This window comes from Ambystoma mexicanum, chromosome 1p (genome assembly GCF_040938575.1).
Source record: "Ambystoma mexicanum isolate Mex_15411 chromosome 1p, UKY_AmexF1_1, whole genome shotgun sequence".
NCBI classification, from domain to species: domain Eukaryota; kingdom Metazoa; phylum Chordata; class Amphibia; order Caudata; family Ambystomatidae; genus Ambystoma; species Ambystoma mexicanum.
This window is the reverse complement of record NC_090921.1, coordinates 508,563,923-508,582,247: the sequence shown is the minus strand read 5'-3', so window position 1 is coordinate 508,582,247 and position 18,325 is coordinate 508,563,923. Positions and strand designations below refer to the sequence as shown.

The 18,325-nt window shown below is 49.5% G+C and overlaps 1 protein-coding gene across 1 annotated transcript in view; it reads left to right on the top strand.

Annotated features, from left to right (window-relative positions):
- Positions 1-18,325, top strand: part of CHAF1A (chromatin assembly factor 1 subunit A) — a 616,874-nt gene that overhangs the window by 22,629 nt on the left and 575,920 nt on the right. Inside the window, exons 2-3 of the mRNA XM_069649371.1 lie at positions 12,596-12,646; positions 13,174-14,027. Coding sequence (XP_069505472.1) covers positions 12,596-12,646; positions 13,174-14,027 — 905 coding nt within the window. The remainder of the gene's footprint in view (positions 1-12,595; positions 12,647-13,173; positions 14,028-18,325) is intronic.

Genomic DNA, 18,325 nt, shown 5'->3' with positions numbered 1-18,325 from the left:
CGGCATAAGATGTGGCGTGCTGATGAATAATACCTCCGGCGGTAAAATCAGGTAAGCATATGGCGGCTAAAGAGATTGTCTGTCTGTTCTCTCTGCTCACCTTGTTGTTTGTTTGTCCCCTCTTAGGTGCCGGGATTCGGCGATGTAAAGATGAAGACCGCGCCAGATCGAAGAGATGCTGCGTGGAACGGTGAGTATGGTGCGCTGCTGCTGGTGATGCAACGCTTTATTTTAAAAGTCTTTCCTCTGGTTTGAAGATGCGATGAATTCGGGATCAGGTCATCAGTTAATACTCTTGACCCTAACCTTTGCTTCTGTCCTTCTTTCTAGGTGCTCCAGGTTCGAGGCGGGTGTGGCAGAAGGCTGGATGCTGCTGCTGGCATGGTGAACGCTACGCTGCTGGATGCAGAATAATGCGAAGCGTGTGCTGCTCTTCGGGCGTGGTTTAAATAGCCACCAAAGTTGTCCCAGGTAGGTATTCCTCCCCGACCACAACCGAGTAACAAAGTAGTCCCTTCCAGGCCTCACATGGGCTTGGATCTTCTTGCAGCATGGTCTGCATCAGGTAAGTGTGCACCTAGGCGCCAGGCTCATATGGTGCCAGGACTGATGTCCCATATGAGCCTGGCGCCATAGGTGCCAGGACTGAACCCAGACAACCCCTAGCAGGGGTTTCTGGGTTTTCTCAAGGCAACATGATGCCTGCTCCCGGGGCTGATGGACGTGGTCTGGATGCCCGGGGGTATGCATCATGACAGATACCTTCCCGGGTTCCTCTCGAGCCGGGAGGGGCATTGATTGCTCTGTTACCGGGGTTCGCCCTGAGGTGCCTGTCGGGCCTAATAATTCTACCGGAGTTTTCTCTGAGGGTCTCCGTAAAGGGCCTGTGATCACCGGAGTACACTCCGAGGCCCCTCCTGTGGGGGCTGTGTGTCGACCCAGTTCTACTGAGTCGTGGGGTATCAGAGCTTGCTCTGAGGCCGCTCTTTCGGCTTCCCTCAAAAACAAAACCGGGGTATGCCCCGAGATCTTGGCTGGGCTTGTGTTTACCGAACGGATGTTCGAGGCCCGTGCCGATGAGGCTTCTACCGGGCGTAGGTCCCTCGCACAGAGGCTAAGGCTACCAACAGTTCTGAGGGGCTGGGCGAGGCCATATCGGTGACGGCGCACTATTCCCGCTCTTGTGTTGACACCAGATCTGCTGAGGGGTCAAAGAAGAAAGTTTCTTCTGTTATCGTCAGTGCCGAGGATCTTCCTTTGAAGGCTCAGTTGGCGGTTGGTATGTCGCAGAAACATTCCAGGCCTCATAGTACCGGCTCTGCCGAGGTTCCTTAAGTCAAGGCTAAAATTAAGACCCCCTGATCCATCGACGTGGACCCCTGCCTCACTTCCTCACGTGCCGCAGTTCCCCCTCAGATGAGGACAAAATGGCGCCTGTTCCTGCCACGACCACGGCGGCCATTTTAGGTACTACCCCTACAACTACGCCATCGGCCCCTGGTGTAGTGTTCGGTCCTTCAGGTGAACCTAAGGTCCCTTGTGCGCATCCTTAGCGGCCGGTTTATGATTGGAACGCCCGGATGCCTCTTCCGTACAATGTTTCGTTGCCAGCGGGGGTGGCTCCCTTGATGTGGATACGTCGGCGGAGGGGCCGGTGTGGCACCCTTCCCCGTTGTGTCGCTGGATTTGTCCACCTCATGAGAGGCCTTCTCAGGTTCCAAAACAATCTCCTGAGGATGCCTTTCGGTAAATTTCAAGTGCTTGTGCGCACCGAACCCCATGAGGGAATATTTCAAGGGGCTTTTCAAGGAGATGTGTCCACCCGCGCCTCCGGCTCCACCCGTCCCGTCGGTTGTTCCGCCAGCGCCTCCCTTGCCTGTGGTGCCTCCCCCTGCGCTTCCGCCTGTGCCACCATTGTCCCCAGGTGACAAGGCAGTGTCTGACTTGGCTCAGCAGGAGCCGGACCTGTCAGATGACCCTCAAGGCGATCGGGACAAAGAGGACCTGCGCCGCTCTACCAGAGCTTTCCATGACCAGGTACTGGACATGATGAGCTTCTTGGATGTTCCGGTGCCCGAGGCACCTGCTCCGCAGGAGGGCGTGCTTTCTGGGGCGTTCACCTTGTCTCCTTTGGAGCGTACTGGCCTGTTCTTGCAGAAGGACGGTCTGGCCGAGGTCCGAAGAGTTTGGGAAAAGCCACACTCTGGACTTTTTGTCAATAAAAAAGATTGACGCGAGGTACAGGCTACATTACTCGGAAGAAGTGGCCTTATCGTCTTGTCCGCCTCCCTCCTCCACAGTGGTGGCTGCAGCCACGTTGCAATCCAGACCTGCAGCTTCCTCCTCCTCCTCTGCGACGGCGACTCAGGTCTTGGGTGGCAGTGGTGTTGGGGGGCGGACGGAAAGAGGACAAGCTCCTGGACTCCCTACGGAGGAAAATCTTTGCCAATTCGGCCTTGCAGCTCAGGCAGGCCAATGCAGAAATGATTTTGGTGGGAGCTAACATGCGGATGTGGAGAGGTCTGTCGGAGTTAGGAGCATATTCCGGTCGAGAAGCTGGAGGATTTCAGAGGAGGCCTTTCCGATGCCAGGTCTTGGCCCAGGATCTCCTGGAGGCTGCGGCTCACCACGTAGACACCTCAGCTCGGGGTCTGATGCTAGGGGTTGATGCCTCACGGCAAGCATGGCTACATGCCACTAAGTTCTCGAAGGAGGTGCAAGACAAGGTTCTGGACCTCCCATTTGATTGTAAGGAGCTTTTTCACTCTTCTACTGATGTAGAGCTAACCAAAGACAGCACCCAGACGGCCAAATCATTGTCTGTTCTGCTTAAACCTCCCTTCAAGACTCAAAGGCCGTTGTTGCAAGGTCGACCTTCCTCTGGTTTTAGGGGCTTCCTCGATCTCAAAAATCGCAGTGTGGGTACTCCTGCGGGGAATAACCGCCTTGGACAACAGCGTATGCGGTATTTCTCCCGCTCCTCAGCCTCCTCCAGGTTCAGGTGGCACCGCCACCGATAAACCTGCCAAATGAGGGTTTTCCGCGCTCGCACGAGACCCCGGTGGGAGGACGCAATGCGTCTCATTGGGAGGAGTGGCAGACCATTATGCAGACCGATGGGTCTTCAGTCGCTTGAGCGGGCTTCCGCTTACCTTTACCCCTACCCCACCCCTCAACCCTCCTTTTCAGCTGTCGGGCTCACCCTCCCTCAAGGCCGAGGTTCAGAAACTCTGCTTCTCAGAGCTGTGGAACCCGTTCCTCTTGGGGAACGAGGGGAGGGATTCTACTCCCGGCTGTTTACGGTGCCCAATCCCAACCAGGCTGGCCTGCGCACCATCCTAGACCTTTCCCGGTTTAATCTTTTCCTACCCCAAGAGAAATTCAAGATGATCACGCCTGGCCAGATTCGCTCCTCTTTGCAGGCGGGCGATTGGCTCAGCGTGGTGGATCTTCAGGATGCGTACATGCATATCCTGATATGGAACCCACACAGGAGATACCTCCGTTTTTCTTTGGGAGAGGAGCACTTCCAGTTTTGGGTGCTTCCTTTTGGCCTCAGGCGCCGCATGTCTTCACGAAGATGTCGGTGATCGCGGCCCATCTTCGTCTCCAGGGTATCCATGTGTATCCCTATTTGGACGACTGGCTCCTACACAGCCCTTGCCCGTTGGCAGCAGCGGGCAACCTCCAGTCTCTCCTTAAGCTCCTGTTCCATCTTGGGCTGTCGTTGAACTGGCGGAAATCCTCCATGACGGTCTGACAGGACCTGACTTTCCTGGGTTTTCGTTGGAACACGATGGACTGCCGAGTGTATCTGACCGGGGACAGAATGGCGGATCTGTTGGCCACGTGTCAGATATTTACGCAGTCGGAGAGCATGTCGGCCTGGTGGTTCCAGTGGCTTCTGGGCCTCATGGCCTTGTGTGTGCTGGCTCTTCCTCTTGCTCGTCTCAAAATGAGACAGACCCAGATGGCTCTTCGGAGTTCCTGGCGTCAGGCTGTGGACCCGGATTCCAAACGGATAATGATTCCATGAGAGTGGACATGGACTGGTGTCTTCTCTTAGCAACCTGTCAGTGGGTGTCGGGTTCCAGGACCCAAGCCCCATGGGGACGATCACGACAGACTCCTCCCTTTTCGGGTGGGGTGCGATGTTAGATCTTCTTCAGGTCTCGGACCTATGGTCACCTCAGGACAAGCTCCTGCACATAAATCAATTGGAGCTTCTGGCAATTTTTTTCTGGCGCTCAAGGGGTTCAGACCTCTCATTGTCAACAAGGTGGTCTGCATAAGAACGGACAATGCGGTGTCAATGTACTACATAAGCAAGGGGAACGAAGTCTCCCCCTCTCGTGGATCTGTCCATCCAGATTTGGGAGTGGGCCGTGCTTCATGGGGTCTGGCTGCTTGCAGTACATATCCCGGGCTGGCTGAATGTCACCGCATGCCCTCAGCCGGCGGACAGTGGTCAGCTACGAGTGGGAGCTGAAGGCGGAGATCCCCTCTCGCGTTGGGGCTAGGGGTGTCACGGTATTAGTTTTATGACGGTACGATAACCTTCTTGCAAAATGACGGTATATCATGGTTATCGCGGTATAGCAGGTGGAGTTAACCAATTTTAACAAATATTTTCTAAAAGGTCATAAATTGTCAGATTTATCATCACAAACAAAACCTAGCACCCAGAGTCAGAATTGGGCTTTTCAACATACTTTTCACTGAAATGCCACCCCTTGCTTCCACCACAAACATGTGTAGAGAGGAGGGGGAGAGCCCTGCTGCGACTGGCAAAGCAAACTGAATAGTTTTTCTTAAGTGGTCATTTAGGCTTTTAGCTCCCCCACTGGCTACTGGTGAAGATGAACATGTTGCCATATTTATAACATGCATGCCCCAGATCAATGGAGGCTGATGGTAGTATAAGCTTGTGCGTATACTCGCACACGCATGCTCTCTTTACGTTACAGCCTTTAGTTTACTTGTGGGCAAAAAGGTGTTCGGTAATCAAGGACATGTCACCCTTTGGTATGGCAGCAGGGAATAACCACAGAGATGAGTGAATTTCGCAGTGTGACTTATCATATGTTAATTCAATGATAGAACCAGGGACATCCCCCCCATTGTCATACGTTTAGCAAACATACATTATAAATATATAAACTCCAAAGCCGCCAACCCAAAGTAAACCCTTTTCCTTCTTGGCACTGTATTTATTCTTCCTATTGCTAACATATTGATTTTGTGTCAGGCACGTGTAGTTTATGAAATGGCATTAAAAACTGCTCCAACTGACACTACTTGGCAGATGGCACATCCAACAGTGCAAGACCAAGACTGCGCAGCACTTGCTTACTGCAGCTTTCCAACTCAGATTGAAAAGCACACTTAACGGTATACCGGTATGAACAATGTGACAGTTATTATTGTTCAATTGAGTGGTTCGTGGTATCTTTAACGGTATACCGTTATACCGTTACATCCCTAGTTGGGGCACACCGGAGGTGGACCTCTTCGCCACGGTGGTAAACAAGAAGCTTCCTCAGTACACCTCCAGAGGGGGGCTGGGAGCCTCCTCTCTGGGGGATGCACTCGAGATCCCATGGCACAACATGAGAGCTTGCGCCTTCCTGCCTCTTCATCTGGTTCATCGAGCAATTTGGAAGTTGAAGAGTTGTCAACTGTTCTCTTTTACTGATAGCTCCGTGGTGGTCGGCCAGGTTTTGGTTCTCAGAACTTCAACACCTGTCGGTGTGTCCGCCGATCAGGTTACCAGTAACTCCCGATCTTGTTCACCAAGGGGAACAGCAGATGTGGCACCCCTCCCCACAATCGCTCAGCTTGGCGGCATGGTGCCTGAGTTCACGGCTCTAGAGCCTTTGGGTTTGTCTGCGGATAATATGCGCATTTTCCAGGCAGCGAGGAAACCCTCGACCAGATCCCAATACAAGAGTAAATGGCTCAGGTTCTGTCATTGGTGTTTGGAGAAGGAATCGGACCCGAGGGTGGTGACGATTGACACGGTGCTGTCCTTTGTCTCCTCCCTAGCAGAGTCAGGGGTTCATGTCTTGTCCTGCAGGACTTATCTCTCAGCGATCTCCGCCTACCTCTCTGCATACCGGTGTTCTTATTCGTTAACTAACCCGGTGGTGAAGAGACATTTTGTTGGTTTGACACGCCTCTACCCTCCGGTTTGTAGTCCGCACCCACCTTGGGACCTAAATGTAGTCCTGACAGCGCTGTGCCATAAACCTTTTGAGCCAATGGCTACGGTTGACCTCAAGTACGTGTCCTGGAAAGTTTCCTTTCTGGTAGCCGTTACGTCAGCGAGGAGAGTGAGTGAGCTCCAGGCATTGTCGGTGGAGCATCCTTTCTTGGTCTTTCACAAGGACAAGGTGGTCCTTGGGACAAACCCAGCTTTCCTACCAAAGGTAGTGACGGAATTCCATCTGAATCAGTCGATTTCCCTTCCGGTCTTTTTTCCGAACCCTGCCTCGGAGGCGGAAAGGGTTCTACACTGCCTGGATATCCGAAGAGCTCTTAAGTTCTACCTGGACAGGACTGCCGAGCTTCAGAGTTCTTCACAACTGTTTGTGACCTTCAGTAAACCTCAGGGCAGGCCGGCGTCTAAGGCATCCATTTCCAGATGGATTGCTGCTTGTATCACGGAATCTTTCACCGTCCAAAAGCTGAAACCTCCTAAGGGTATCCATGCACATCAGGTGCGAGGCAAGGCAGCTTAGGTTGCTTTTCAGAAGTATGTTCCCTGGGAGTCCATCGCTAGAGCGGCTACTTGGGCCTCCCCATCTGCTTTCTGTAAGCATTACTGCCTCGATATGAGCTCTAGGGCTGACGCCCAGGTTGTGTTGAAGAACCTGTTTTAGTAAGGGATATTTCCATCCACCCATAGTTCCTGTAAGGAGTGCTTGGGGAATCTCCCAGAAGTATGGAGGAAAGGGGACGGGACGTAGTAGCATTACCAGGTTACTCACCGTAGTGACCACCTTACTCCTAGTCCCCTTTCCTCCATACGCCCGCCCGCCATCCCCTCTAATAAGGTTCCTCTGTAATTGCTAATGGGTCTTGGACCCTGCGATAGAAAAGGACTGATGGGTGATGCGTGAGGCGGAGCCAAGGTGGGCGGGTTTACGGCCGCGTGCCAGGCCCCACGCAGGAAAGAGGGACCCATTTTTGAAAACATGTGGATGCCTTTTACAAAAGTGCTCCGGTCCCGTCCCACAGGACAGAGATGTCCCACAAGTATGGAGGAAAGGGGACTATGGACTAGGAGTAAGTTGGTCACTACGCTGAGTAACCTGGTAATTTGCCACTGGAGTCTTCCCATCCCCCCGAAGCACTCCCTGAAACCCTCTGCCGACCCCTCCTGCCCGGCTAACTATCGCCCTATCTCCATCACTCCCTTCCTGGGCAAGCTCTTAGAGAAACTGGCCATCTCCCAGCTTAATCTCCACACTGAATCTGTTGGTTGTCTCCGTGACCATCAGTCTGGCTTCAGAGCTGCCGGAAGCACAGACTGCTCTCCTGAACATCTGTGAAGACCTGCTCTCCAACCTTGACTCCAACACCCTGTGTGTCCTCATCTTGCTTGATCTCTCTTCTGCCTTAGATACTGTCAACCATGCCATCCTGCTCAACCGTCTCCGTAATAACCTGGGAATCACTGGTCAGGCCCTGGCGTGGCTGGGCTCTTTCCTCTCCGACCCACCCTCCCAGGTCCAAATTGGGTCCTTCCTCTCCGATATCTTTTTCTCTACCTGCAGTGTCTCCAAGGGGTCTAACCTCTCTCCCTGGCTGTTCAACTAATACCTGGCACTCTTATCCCACCGCATCGCTGCTCTCTGCCCCAATTTTCAGTGCTATGCGGATGATACCCAGCTCATTTTCAGGCTACCCTCAGCCTATTCCTCTCATCAGACTGTCTGCTAGCCAGGAGTGGTGTGCCGCCAGTGACCTCTGCCTCAATGCCAGTAAGACTGAGATTGCCAGTGAGATTTTACTCATTGGCACACCCACTCACTTCTTCCCTGCAGCTCTCTGGCCAGCCTCTCTTGACCCTATTCCTGCTCCCACCTGCATGGCTAAAAACCTCGTCATCTTCGACTCCACACTCTCCTTCTCACCTCACATCTGACGTCTCTAAGAAGTCACACTACCAACTACACCTCCTCAGAGGTATTCTTTCTTTCCTCTCCTTCCCCCAGAAGCTGTGTCTCCAGAGCTCTGCTTCACTCTAGGCTGGACTACTGCAACAACCTCTTCCTAAATCTTCCTGCCTCTACTCTCCGCCCTTTGCAACTTATGAAGAACAGGACGGCGAGACTTGTCCTTGGCCTCAATCCCAGGGATCGTATCTCTCAGGACCGAAATCTCTGCACTGGCTCCCAGTGGCTGCGAGGATTATGCATTGTCCCCAAGGCCTACTGGGGGCGCATTACCTCATTATTCTCCTGTAACTAAGCTATAAATATTCTTGTAATGCTCGCGCCCAGCTACCTAAGGGTTTTGGTTGCGCTATATCAACAAACCTTATCAACTCTCTCTTCCCAAATACCTTCCTTCTCGAGCTCTTCGCTCATCCGCCTCCAACTCCCTCGGGGTCAGTCGCTTCTCCAAGCAACGAGTTGGTGGTAGATCTCTCTCTCTTCAGCAGGGGCCTCCCTCTGGAAAAGGCTTCCTGCCTCCCTGGAACTTGAGGAGAACCATCTCCGCTTCCGGAAGTACCTCCAAAACCTTCCTCTTTGCTTCTGCATTCTCTCCCCTGCTGAATTCCTGGCTGAAACTGCACTGGTTACCTGGCCACCCGTTCTGATCTCGGGCCCAGGCACACCTGCACTGCCTCCTTGGCAACCCCCACCTGGGGACTTTCTCTGTATCCCTACAGTCCCCAATCAGCACTTAAGTTGCTCTTAACTTGCACTTGCCACCATCTGGCCTTTTTTAATTTATTCTACTCTCCCTGTACTGCACTTTCCCCTCTCCGTTACCCCCTTCCCATGCGCTTGAGCGATCCGAATAACACCTGGCCTAGTAGGATCGTTGTCTGTCTTCCCGCTGTTCCCCCCTCCCTTGCCTCGAAACAAGTGTGCATAGGCGTGTTATAAATGCCATATCATATGTCATGGTTTCATTGACCTGGTGGTTAAAGTCTGGTAAGAAGGTCGTAGGCCTAATTGAGTCTGAGCATGGTAGATTTAAGGCCATGCGCAATGGGTGGCTCTTGCTTGGTATGAGAGTGCAGGATATACCCTAGCAGATGGTTGGGGTATCCCAGGCGCAATGTTGCTATATGCATTGTTTTCCATATTCTTGGGCGTAAGCATGACTAGGTTGGGGTAGTATGCAAGGTTTAACCAGCGGTTGATTATGTGTAGGATCAGATAACCTATGGCTAGTATACAATGAAGAGGATACTAGAGGGTAGAGCAGTAATGCTAGATGAATTGATCACAGTAGCATCTTGGCAATACTGAAATGGACACTTCTTTATAATACAAAGTAAGTGTGCCTTCAGTTTGATTTGAGGTGTTCGTTGACATGAAATGCATAGAAATGGGCGGCAGGTACAGTTTGTCTGGCTAATACAGAAAGAGGGCAACAGTACTATGGGCGAGTAGGCTGGCGGCGTGCGGGCAGAGTAACAGCTGTTGCGTGGGGTACACAGGTCAGTATTGCTAGCACGAGGACTAGCAGAACTATAGCAGGGTGCGACCATAACAAATGGTAGACCAGATCAGGATACTGGTTATTGGCTTCAAAGCACTATAGCCTATAATGCTCGAGTCAATGTACAACATATGGCAGATGGCAGCAATAATACAAAGTCATTCCAACTATACAGCGAGAGTCTGTCAGCATACACATCCAATGTGGATATACAGCATATAGGTTGCTATAAGTGATTTGTGCAGCACATTTCTAGCCGCGAGTTGCATGCTGATTGTGGTTAAGACATTGCGATACATGTGAGTTGTGCATGGGCATTTAAACAGTGGGATATAGTTTATCAGTAGTCGCGCTTACCACACGACGCCCATGGTTGTTATGCTGATCAAGGGAAATTTCACATGGTGCCCTCTAGCCTCCCACCACCTCAAGCCTGTTTTTCCTGCAAATGGCTTCCCTCTGAAGCCGCCTTGCTGCAGCTGCGTTACTTTCCCCACCACCCATAGCACCTTGTGTCCCCCTTTACCTGCCCACCTCGAACAAGCCCATGACTCCTGATTGGGCCTACTGCCCACTCCGATACACCTAGGAGGGTGTAATCGCCCTGCCTGTGGTCTGCGCTGGTCTTTCACCTCCAGCTGAGCCCCATCCGTCTTTGTGTCTGCATCAGAACAGGCTTCCTATTCTAATTCTGCTTCCTGACGAGAGTGAGTGGTGCTTTAGAGCCCCCCAGGCACCTCGTAGTGCTCTTTTTGCAAGAAGCTGTCCCTCCCGAGGCCCACTGCCACTTTCTGACCCCTCTTCACCTCATCCCTCCCCTGAGCCACTATTGGTTACCAAGACGTAATCCAACCCCAAACGTGTTTGTCCCAGAGCCCTCATAGCGATCCTCGTGCTAGAGCAGCCCATTGCCTGTTGCAGCCCCTGCAGCGAAGGACTCAAGGCTAAGGACGGTGCCTGCTGTGCCCTTTGAAAATGTAACTTGTTTGTCTGTGGGGCAATGTTTTTGTTATTTATTAACGAAACTTTACAGTCTGGGGGGAGCCGAGTCCTTAATCACTTTCGAAATTTCAGTTATGTTTTTAGGGGTTTCTATGGGAGTCCTACTCAACTTTTGCCACCACACCATTTTTACCCCACAAGAGTCAATTATCACTAGGCAACGGTGAGTGCAAATTTTGCATCCGGCTGTTGGGTTTCCTACTGGTCATTTTGAAATGACTAGTTACTGTTGCATGTTTTTTATGGGGTATTGCCGAAATTGGTAGTTTCAAATTAACCGTATGGTACAACTGGCCAAATTCGGCCAGTACCATTTGGTTGTTTGGAAACTACCAATTTGGGTAATCAGTACCAAACATGGGGAGTATGAATTACAAGGTTGTCACCTGCTCACCATGTGTGGTAGTGATTGCCTTATGGGGTAGCCGGGGTATCCCCCCGCTTCCGTATATGGGGACCAAAAACAAAAGTGGACCCTGCAGCGTCAGATTCTCATATGTAGGAGGGATGGATCCAACACTGCAGGGTAAGAACATATACAGATGGCAAAGGTAAGTAGGGGATGAGGGGTATGGGGAGCGGGGGGAGTTTATTTAGAGTGGTTTTTGCTATGGCAAAACTAGCTTCGCAGCTGGTTCACCAGTCAATTCAGCCGCCAACAATTGTGCCACGGCCAAAACGCATGCATCCTCTTATGGCACTGGCTGTACTGGGGAGTCAAGCCGTTGATCGCTCTAACCAAGATCTTTTACGCTCCAAGCAGGGGCTAAAAAGCTCATCTGCCAGCAATTTTAGTCTCTGAAGAACCAAAACGAATAGGTTGGCACCTTGTGCTCCCTGGAGCCATAAGGCAGCAGAGGATGTTCAAGGTTGTAGAATTTATACAGTAAAAGGCTTAAAGAACATGTCGCCCTGGATATTTTTGGCTGGTCAAGTGTAGTAGGCAAACTTGTGATTTTTCCTTTTTTTTTTTTTCACACATGGCATACATTCCCCTTTCAGGGTAATGTCCAACCAAAGTAATTTTTCAATGGTTTCAGAGCTGATTCGGCTGCTGTAGCCTGTCTTGCCTCTTTAGGTCTTCTAGCTATCTACTCAGCAAGGTTTACCAAATAATGACTTGTCTTAGCAGCTCCTTGTTTCAGAGAGTACATCTAGTTGGTATTTTGGGAAAGGCGGAAGGCAGGAGGAAGCCTATCACTAATCTAATGTAGCTATTACTCGCCAGACCCCCTTTTTATTTATTTCTATCTATGTATGCGTCTTGTAGGAATAAAATGGCTGTTTGTCAACCCACCCACGTTGATTCCTCCTGGCTGCAGATTGCTTTATTTGCCTGCTGCTAATGTTTGATCTGTGGTAGGACTTGTGCATGTGAGGCTGTCATATGTTTATGACTGTGGTTAGGCATATGAGATGCAAGTGCTATTAAATAAAGCCAGACCTTGTCCATGCTTGTTTGCCATGTAAAGACAAACGTGTCTTGATGGGTGCCTGCAGGAATCAAAATAGGATTTATAAGTGTTAATAGTTTTTGCAGCTATATGGTTCTGCAGAAAAGACTGCCCCTGCAGAGCCTTTTCTAAGCTGGGGTTGGAGGATAGCGGGTCACCCATATGGGGTATTGTTTCTACAATCCAAGATTGCCTCCTAGGATGTTCTTCAAATTTATTGAGGCAGGAAATTTTGTATTTTTTGGAGTATCATGGTGTCTGTCCTACAGCTAATAGTTTCCCAAGTTCCCTCTTGACATGGGACAATGTGAAATCAAAATAGTTTTTACAGTTCTACTTTCAAGATGCCACCAAATTCGGGGTGGCAGAGCAAACATGTGTCCCCCTCCCACCCTTTCTGATCTCGTGGTTGTTTTGCTCTTGCAATAATTTTTTACTTTTCTTTTTCCCCCCTCCAGTTCTGCCATGCAAGGACAAGAAATCTGCTCCTGGAAAGAAGCTTGTACAAGGTAGTACTTTTTTGTGGCGCAGTCTACCACATTTTGCTTTTAGTTTGCGCCTAATTACTACCATTGGTTATCGAGGGGGAATGAGAACAAAATGATTAAAATGTCCATGTCCTCCCCATCATACTCTTATATTGGTGGGCTCCCGTTACGAGGTACAGTATTTTGGGGGCGGTGGGTTGGGGAAATGTGTGTAGGCCTTTTACCTGTGAAGTCTAGTGCTCATGGGTGCAGCTATCTAAGACTTGGGCTTATGTAGCATTGGTTGCTGTGCTGATAAAGGTGCTTTCAAACTAAAATCTCATGGTTTCATTCCTTTTCAGTAATTGAAAACAACTGCAATTTGTGGGTTTCATGTTTGTGTGCATTCCTGCTTCTCTCATACTAAGCGCAAAGATGTATGCTGGGACCTACTTAGAATGGGTACATAATGTTTAAGTTGCACTAAAAGTATAAATGCTATCAAAGTAAGCAATGTTGAGTGTGTCAGTTTACCCAGTAACTGTGGGGTACTTTTTCTTTTATTCCAGCTCGTTTACCTTTCAAGCGCCTGAATCCTGTACCCAAAGAGAAGGCAGAGGGTGTTTCGGACATCAAGAAAGTAAAGTCCTCCCTGCATGTTAACAGTTGGAATAGTCTTCCAAAGCTTGATACCTCTGTGGAGGCCCTCGATCAGGATTGCCAGTTAGATCCTGAGATTGCTTCTCCACCCCCAAAGATACAGAATGGGAAAGGGCCCCTAGACCAGTTTCTAAAGCGGAGGACTGATCTTCCTGGCCTGCCTGCTGTCACAATAGACTTGACTGATGACTCAAACAGTGCACACTTTGATAATGGCTGCAGCGAAGGTCCAAACACAGACTTGCAGAAAGAGATTCCTATTGGGACAATGAAACCGGTTCAAATTACACAGAAACTCGTCGCTTTATGTCAAATCAATGTATCTGATGTTTCTGTGGACAGTGATGCTGTGGTTGCGCAAACGGTGGCCTGTATGGATGTGAGTTCAGTGGACCAGAAGAGATTCTGCTCTTCAGGGTTGGAGGATGAGGGTTTAACGATGTCGCAGGAGAACAGAGCGCTGATATTTCAGGGCAAGAAGCCAGTGGTGGTCCTTGAGGATATTATGATTTCAAAACCCTCTTTAATGGGACCAACGCAAGGAAGTGTGGTGTTAAAAGGCACCAGTGACGAGGAAGAAGAGCAGGCAGCGGCAGTCCAATCTCCTGAAGTTAAATCGATAAGTCCAGTCAGTTCAGCATCAGGAGGTAGCTCGCCTTTAGATGAAAGCTCGCCAGAGGTGGGAAGATCACCTGCTGCTCGAGGTACTCAAGAGAACAGCAGCTGCATCAGTCCTTCATCCCTCATGACACCTGTACGAAAGGTAAGCACTGTGTGCATTTATTTCTCCACGCGTTGCAATAAAGATGGTGTGTAATCCGTCTCACTGAATTGCAGTGTTTCCTTAATGTGTAAGTCTCCATGCATGACCACCATACTCCAAGTGGGCAAGCTATCTGATGCCACCTACAAATATGATTGGCATACAGGGTTTTGCTTTTTAACAGGCACCATGTTGGATGTTCTTATTGTGCCACTGTATCTGAAGCGAGGAAGAATGGAAACGTGCATGCAGGTCAGTACAACAAAGAACCCCATCACAATTGCACTTGGTGAAAACATTTTCAGGTCTGGGGTTCCTTTGGTATTCTAATGAAAAGCCATACACCAATAATTGTCAATGCTGATGCCTATTTGGCCAATGGGGGCATGTGTGTGTGTGAATCCAGAGCTTCAATCCCAATGGGGGAACTGTGGTGTGAAGCATAGAAACCCGTTGAATGTATATGCCCAGACTGGTTGTCCGTAGAAAAGAATGACCATGAATGGAGGTGTATCCATGCATCTGAGAGGCTCAGCAGCACTTCAGCATTCATGGTCGTTCTTTTCTACGGACAACCACTCCCATGGTTTTTCAGGAGATGCCCTAGCCAACCACTCCCCAGAATTGTTCATGTGGCTTGATTGGGGGGTGTGGAGGGGAAGGTCATCTCCCCAACCTTGGTTCCTCTTTCACACCTCCCTGTTCTTGTACCCTTTGTCCTTTCACCCACTGTCTCCTCTCCTCTCCTACTGCATCTGTCTGCACACAGCCTCTTTGCCCATCCCTACTCTGCTCTTCTCTCTGTATGCCTTACCACACGCTCTGCCTATTTATCAGCACTACCTGCACCCCCTTCTTTTTGCTTCACTCTGCCCAAACCTACTCCTATTGTCTTGCACTCACTCCACACTGTCCAAATCCATCCCCCCCCTCCGGCACACCCATACTACACACAACTGGTTCCACACTGCTCCTCTGTTTGGTCTCTTGTATCAGCTTCACTACTTCTGTGAGGCAGGCAACTACTTGTATGTTTCTCGGAATTAAATGTTATTAACAGAAAAAGGTGCCAATGAATCCTTGTTAAACCTACTCTGGGAAGAGCGAAGGGAATCCCTCCTAAGAGGAACAAACTGGCCCTCACTAAACAATAAAACACATAGGATCAACAACATAATTAACTAGTAATTTGGTGACCTTCACTTGTCCTGGGTAAATCCTTTCGCTAGGATTGTTCAGTCAATTTCCCCAAATGTTCAAACGGCAGAATAGTTTTGAACTCGTAAGTTCCAAATAAAAGCTCACCCAACAAACACCACTGTTAACAGGTTTTTAGCTTTCAGCTGAAAATATCCCTTTCCAATTCCAGCCAAGGAAATGACACTAATGGTAATCCTGGATGTCTTCCTTCCAGGATTGCTGTGTCCAAGTTTAGAAAGTAGATTAGCCACTTTGTTCTATGGTTCTAAAAGTGTTCATAACCTCTGAATTATATCTGGTATAATTATCAGGATGCTTCTTCTTGGCTTGTTCTCTTAACCGCCTACCCTTCTACTTCTGTGCTGTGGAAACCGACTCCTTGGTTCCACAGTATGCCACTAATTAAACCAACTTCAATGTGACCTTTACTGACGGTATTCTACACAACCACAGTTCTGGTATTGCTGCGTCTACTTTATATATTCGAATGGTTGGGCATTTCAACCTTTACAGATAGGCAAGGCAATCTTTTCTGTGCTTCAAGAAAATAGCAGCCTCTTTGCCTCTCTCCCATCTTCCAGCAGTCTCGGCATTAGAGGTTGTTTGCTCAATTTGCTTACAAGCACCCAGCTATCTTACCCAGCTTTGTACACACCATCTTGGTTCCAGTAGCTACCTTGACCCTGTATTGCCACACTTCCAACTACAGATAACAATGTCTCACTTGTATCAGATGACACTGGACCTTTAACCACTTTGCCCGCTAGGTGGTTTGATGGGTTTCTTCACTATTAAAAGTGGCTAATGCTTGATCTTATAAATACAACTTTTGTCTTAAGCTTACAAGGTTCAGTCTTCAAAGGAAAACCAATGTTATGCATATGGGACCACTCTTCAGAATAGATTTTTAACCTTAAGTATCTGTGTTCTCAGAGGCACTTTCTACTCCGTTAGGAATGGCAATGGGTCACACCTGACCTTCCTTTGATGCCATAGGATCTTGAATTGTGAAAGTCTGCTTCAGGTTATTCAGAGAACTTTTGACAAGTTATATTCCTCCCCTCCCGCCCCCTTCCTTATTGGAGACACATGTTCAACCCTGGAAAATTAGAGGTGCTGCTTCACACACAAGCACTAAAGCTTTCACGAGAAGCACACGCGATACATTTCCATTGTACAGAATAGCTTTCAAAACGACTAACGGTTTAGACTTGCCTCTAATCCTACGCGTGCCACTTTAAGTAACTGTTACAGGCAAGGGTTTAAGAGTGAACCTTATGCAAAGCTTAACTCGAAGCAGAGGGCTGCTTTAACCTCAACTACGGCTTTAGGCACCCTTGGGACCCACGCCACTCTGCACTACTGTAACGCGGCTTGCTTCTGGCTACAGGCAGCTGGGTTCAGTATGGTCATGGCTCTGCAATAACAGCCACTAGGTGCACTGGGGAAGACCTTCACTCTCAGCATATGTCTCGGTGCAGCCACAGCAAGTCAGGGTCTGTGAACACAGGACCCTGTCAGAACTTGCAGGTGAAATCTGCTCTCTCCACGTCCCTTAAGTGATGACACTTCATGAACTGCCAGACTCGTGCTGTCTTCCCCCTGCAGTTCCTACTGTCTTCCCATTCCTGCTGCAGTTTTTCATGCCTCTTAGGTGGGGGCCGGTGTAGGCCGTTTCTGCTAGTTGCCTGACTCTGGCAAAGGCTGTTAAGCATGATTGCCTGTCCTCCTCTTCTACATGCTTCTTCCGCCCTTTTCTTTGTCCCTATGGGATTCCGGGATATGTAGGTCACTTTATCCAAGTTAGGTTTTCACCTTCTTGTAACTTTTTAAGGGTAGATTTAATTCCCTTAGTATTTTTAAGAATGGCTATACATTGTTCCTCTATTAGAGGAAAATGTGGTAGAGAAAGCAACACTTTCACTATTCCTTGTAGTGTACCCTTGATATTTAGGAAGACCTTTGATTTTAGGGACCACAAGAGTCATTTTGTTATAATGGGGTTGGGTGTTAAGACCTTAGGGGTTGCTGCCGCCTTACTAACAGGAGGTTGCGGGATCTTAAAATGACAAAGCCATAACCTCTTCGGGCATAGTGGGCATAGTGGTAAGAATATTCCCTTCTGAGGAAAAATACTGCTCTAACCCCACGGAATCTCCTCACTACCCTGGGCCCTGTCTCCACCCAGGTGATGCTACCACAGTACACCACCCCTTGGGGTTGTGGAGGGGGGGGGAAAATCGGGAAGTATCTGACCTCACCTGGCCACGTGGGAGGAGACATTGGGCAGGGTTTTATTGAGGGGTCCACAGGATTCTTCCTCATTCGCTTTGCATATGGTTTCTGCTGGGTCATTCCCCCACTTCCAGATCCTGCAGTGTTCACCTTACTCAACCATATATGCCTGTCTTTCCCAGGGCCTCGGTTACACCAGTTGGCAGCTTTTAAAAAGTCTTCCTCCATGACACCTCCCTTTTCCAGCAAGGTTTATTTTGCAGTCTGATGGTGTGGTAGCAGCCAGGGACTGTTAGTTCTCACTGTGGCTTTCCTCATAATCTGGCAAATCTTTTTGCAAATTCGATTTGGGAGCCCCCCCCCACACATCCCGTGGTAGGCATGTCTGTTTGGGTGGTAAATTCCCCTTTCATTGCCTGGTGGTGCTTGATGCCATTCTCCTTCCTCCTGTCTGGACTCTTGGCTGATTCCAAAATTTAATTGGGCATCCTGGTTCTGAAACCGAGGAATAGTAACACTAGCAGAAAATGTCCTGGGGGCAACCTAGTCATGACCCGGACACTTTTGCCTCAGAGGAATTTGCAAGCCATATACTTTCTCATTCGCTAAAATGGGGCAGATGGTCGGGGGGGGGGGGCGGGAGTGCGGGTGGAGGGGGTGGTGGTAAGCGGAGCTGATCTTGGTGGACACTCAGAATGTCCTCCTGGATGAAGGTTGAAGGAGGGCTATTTTTCCCCCAGATACTATCCCTGCTGAAAAGACTAATAAAATAGCTCATTCGTGACTCAGAAAGGGAGGTGTATGGTGGCTTGGAACAAACCACAAATGAATATTGTGCACCCCTCTGACGGTCATAAATTCCC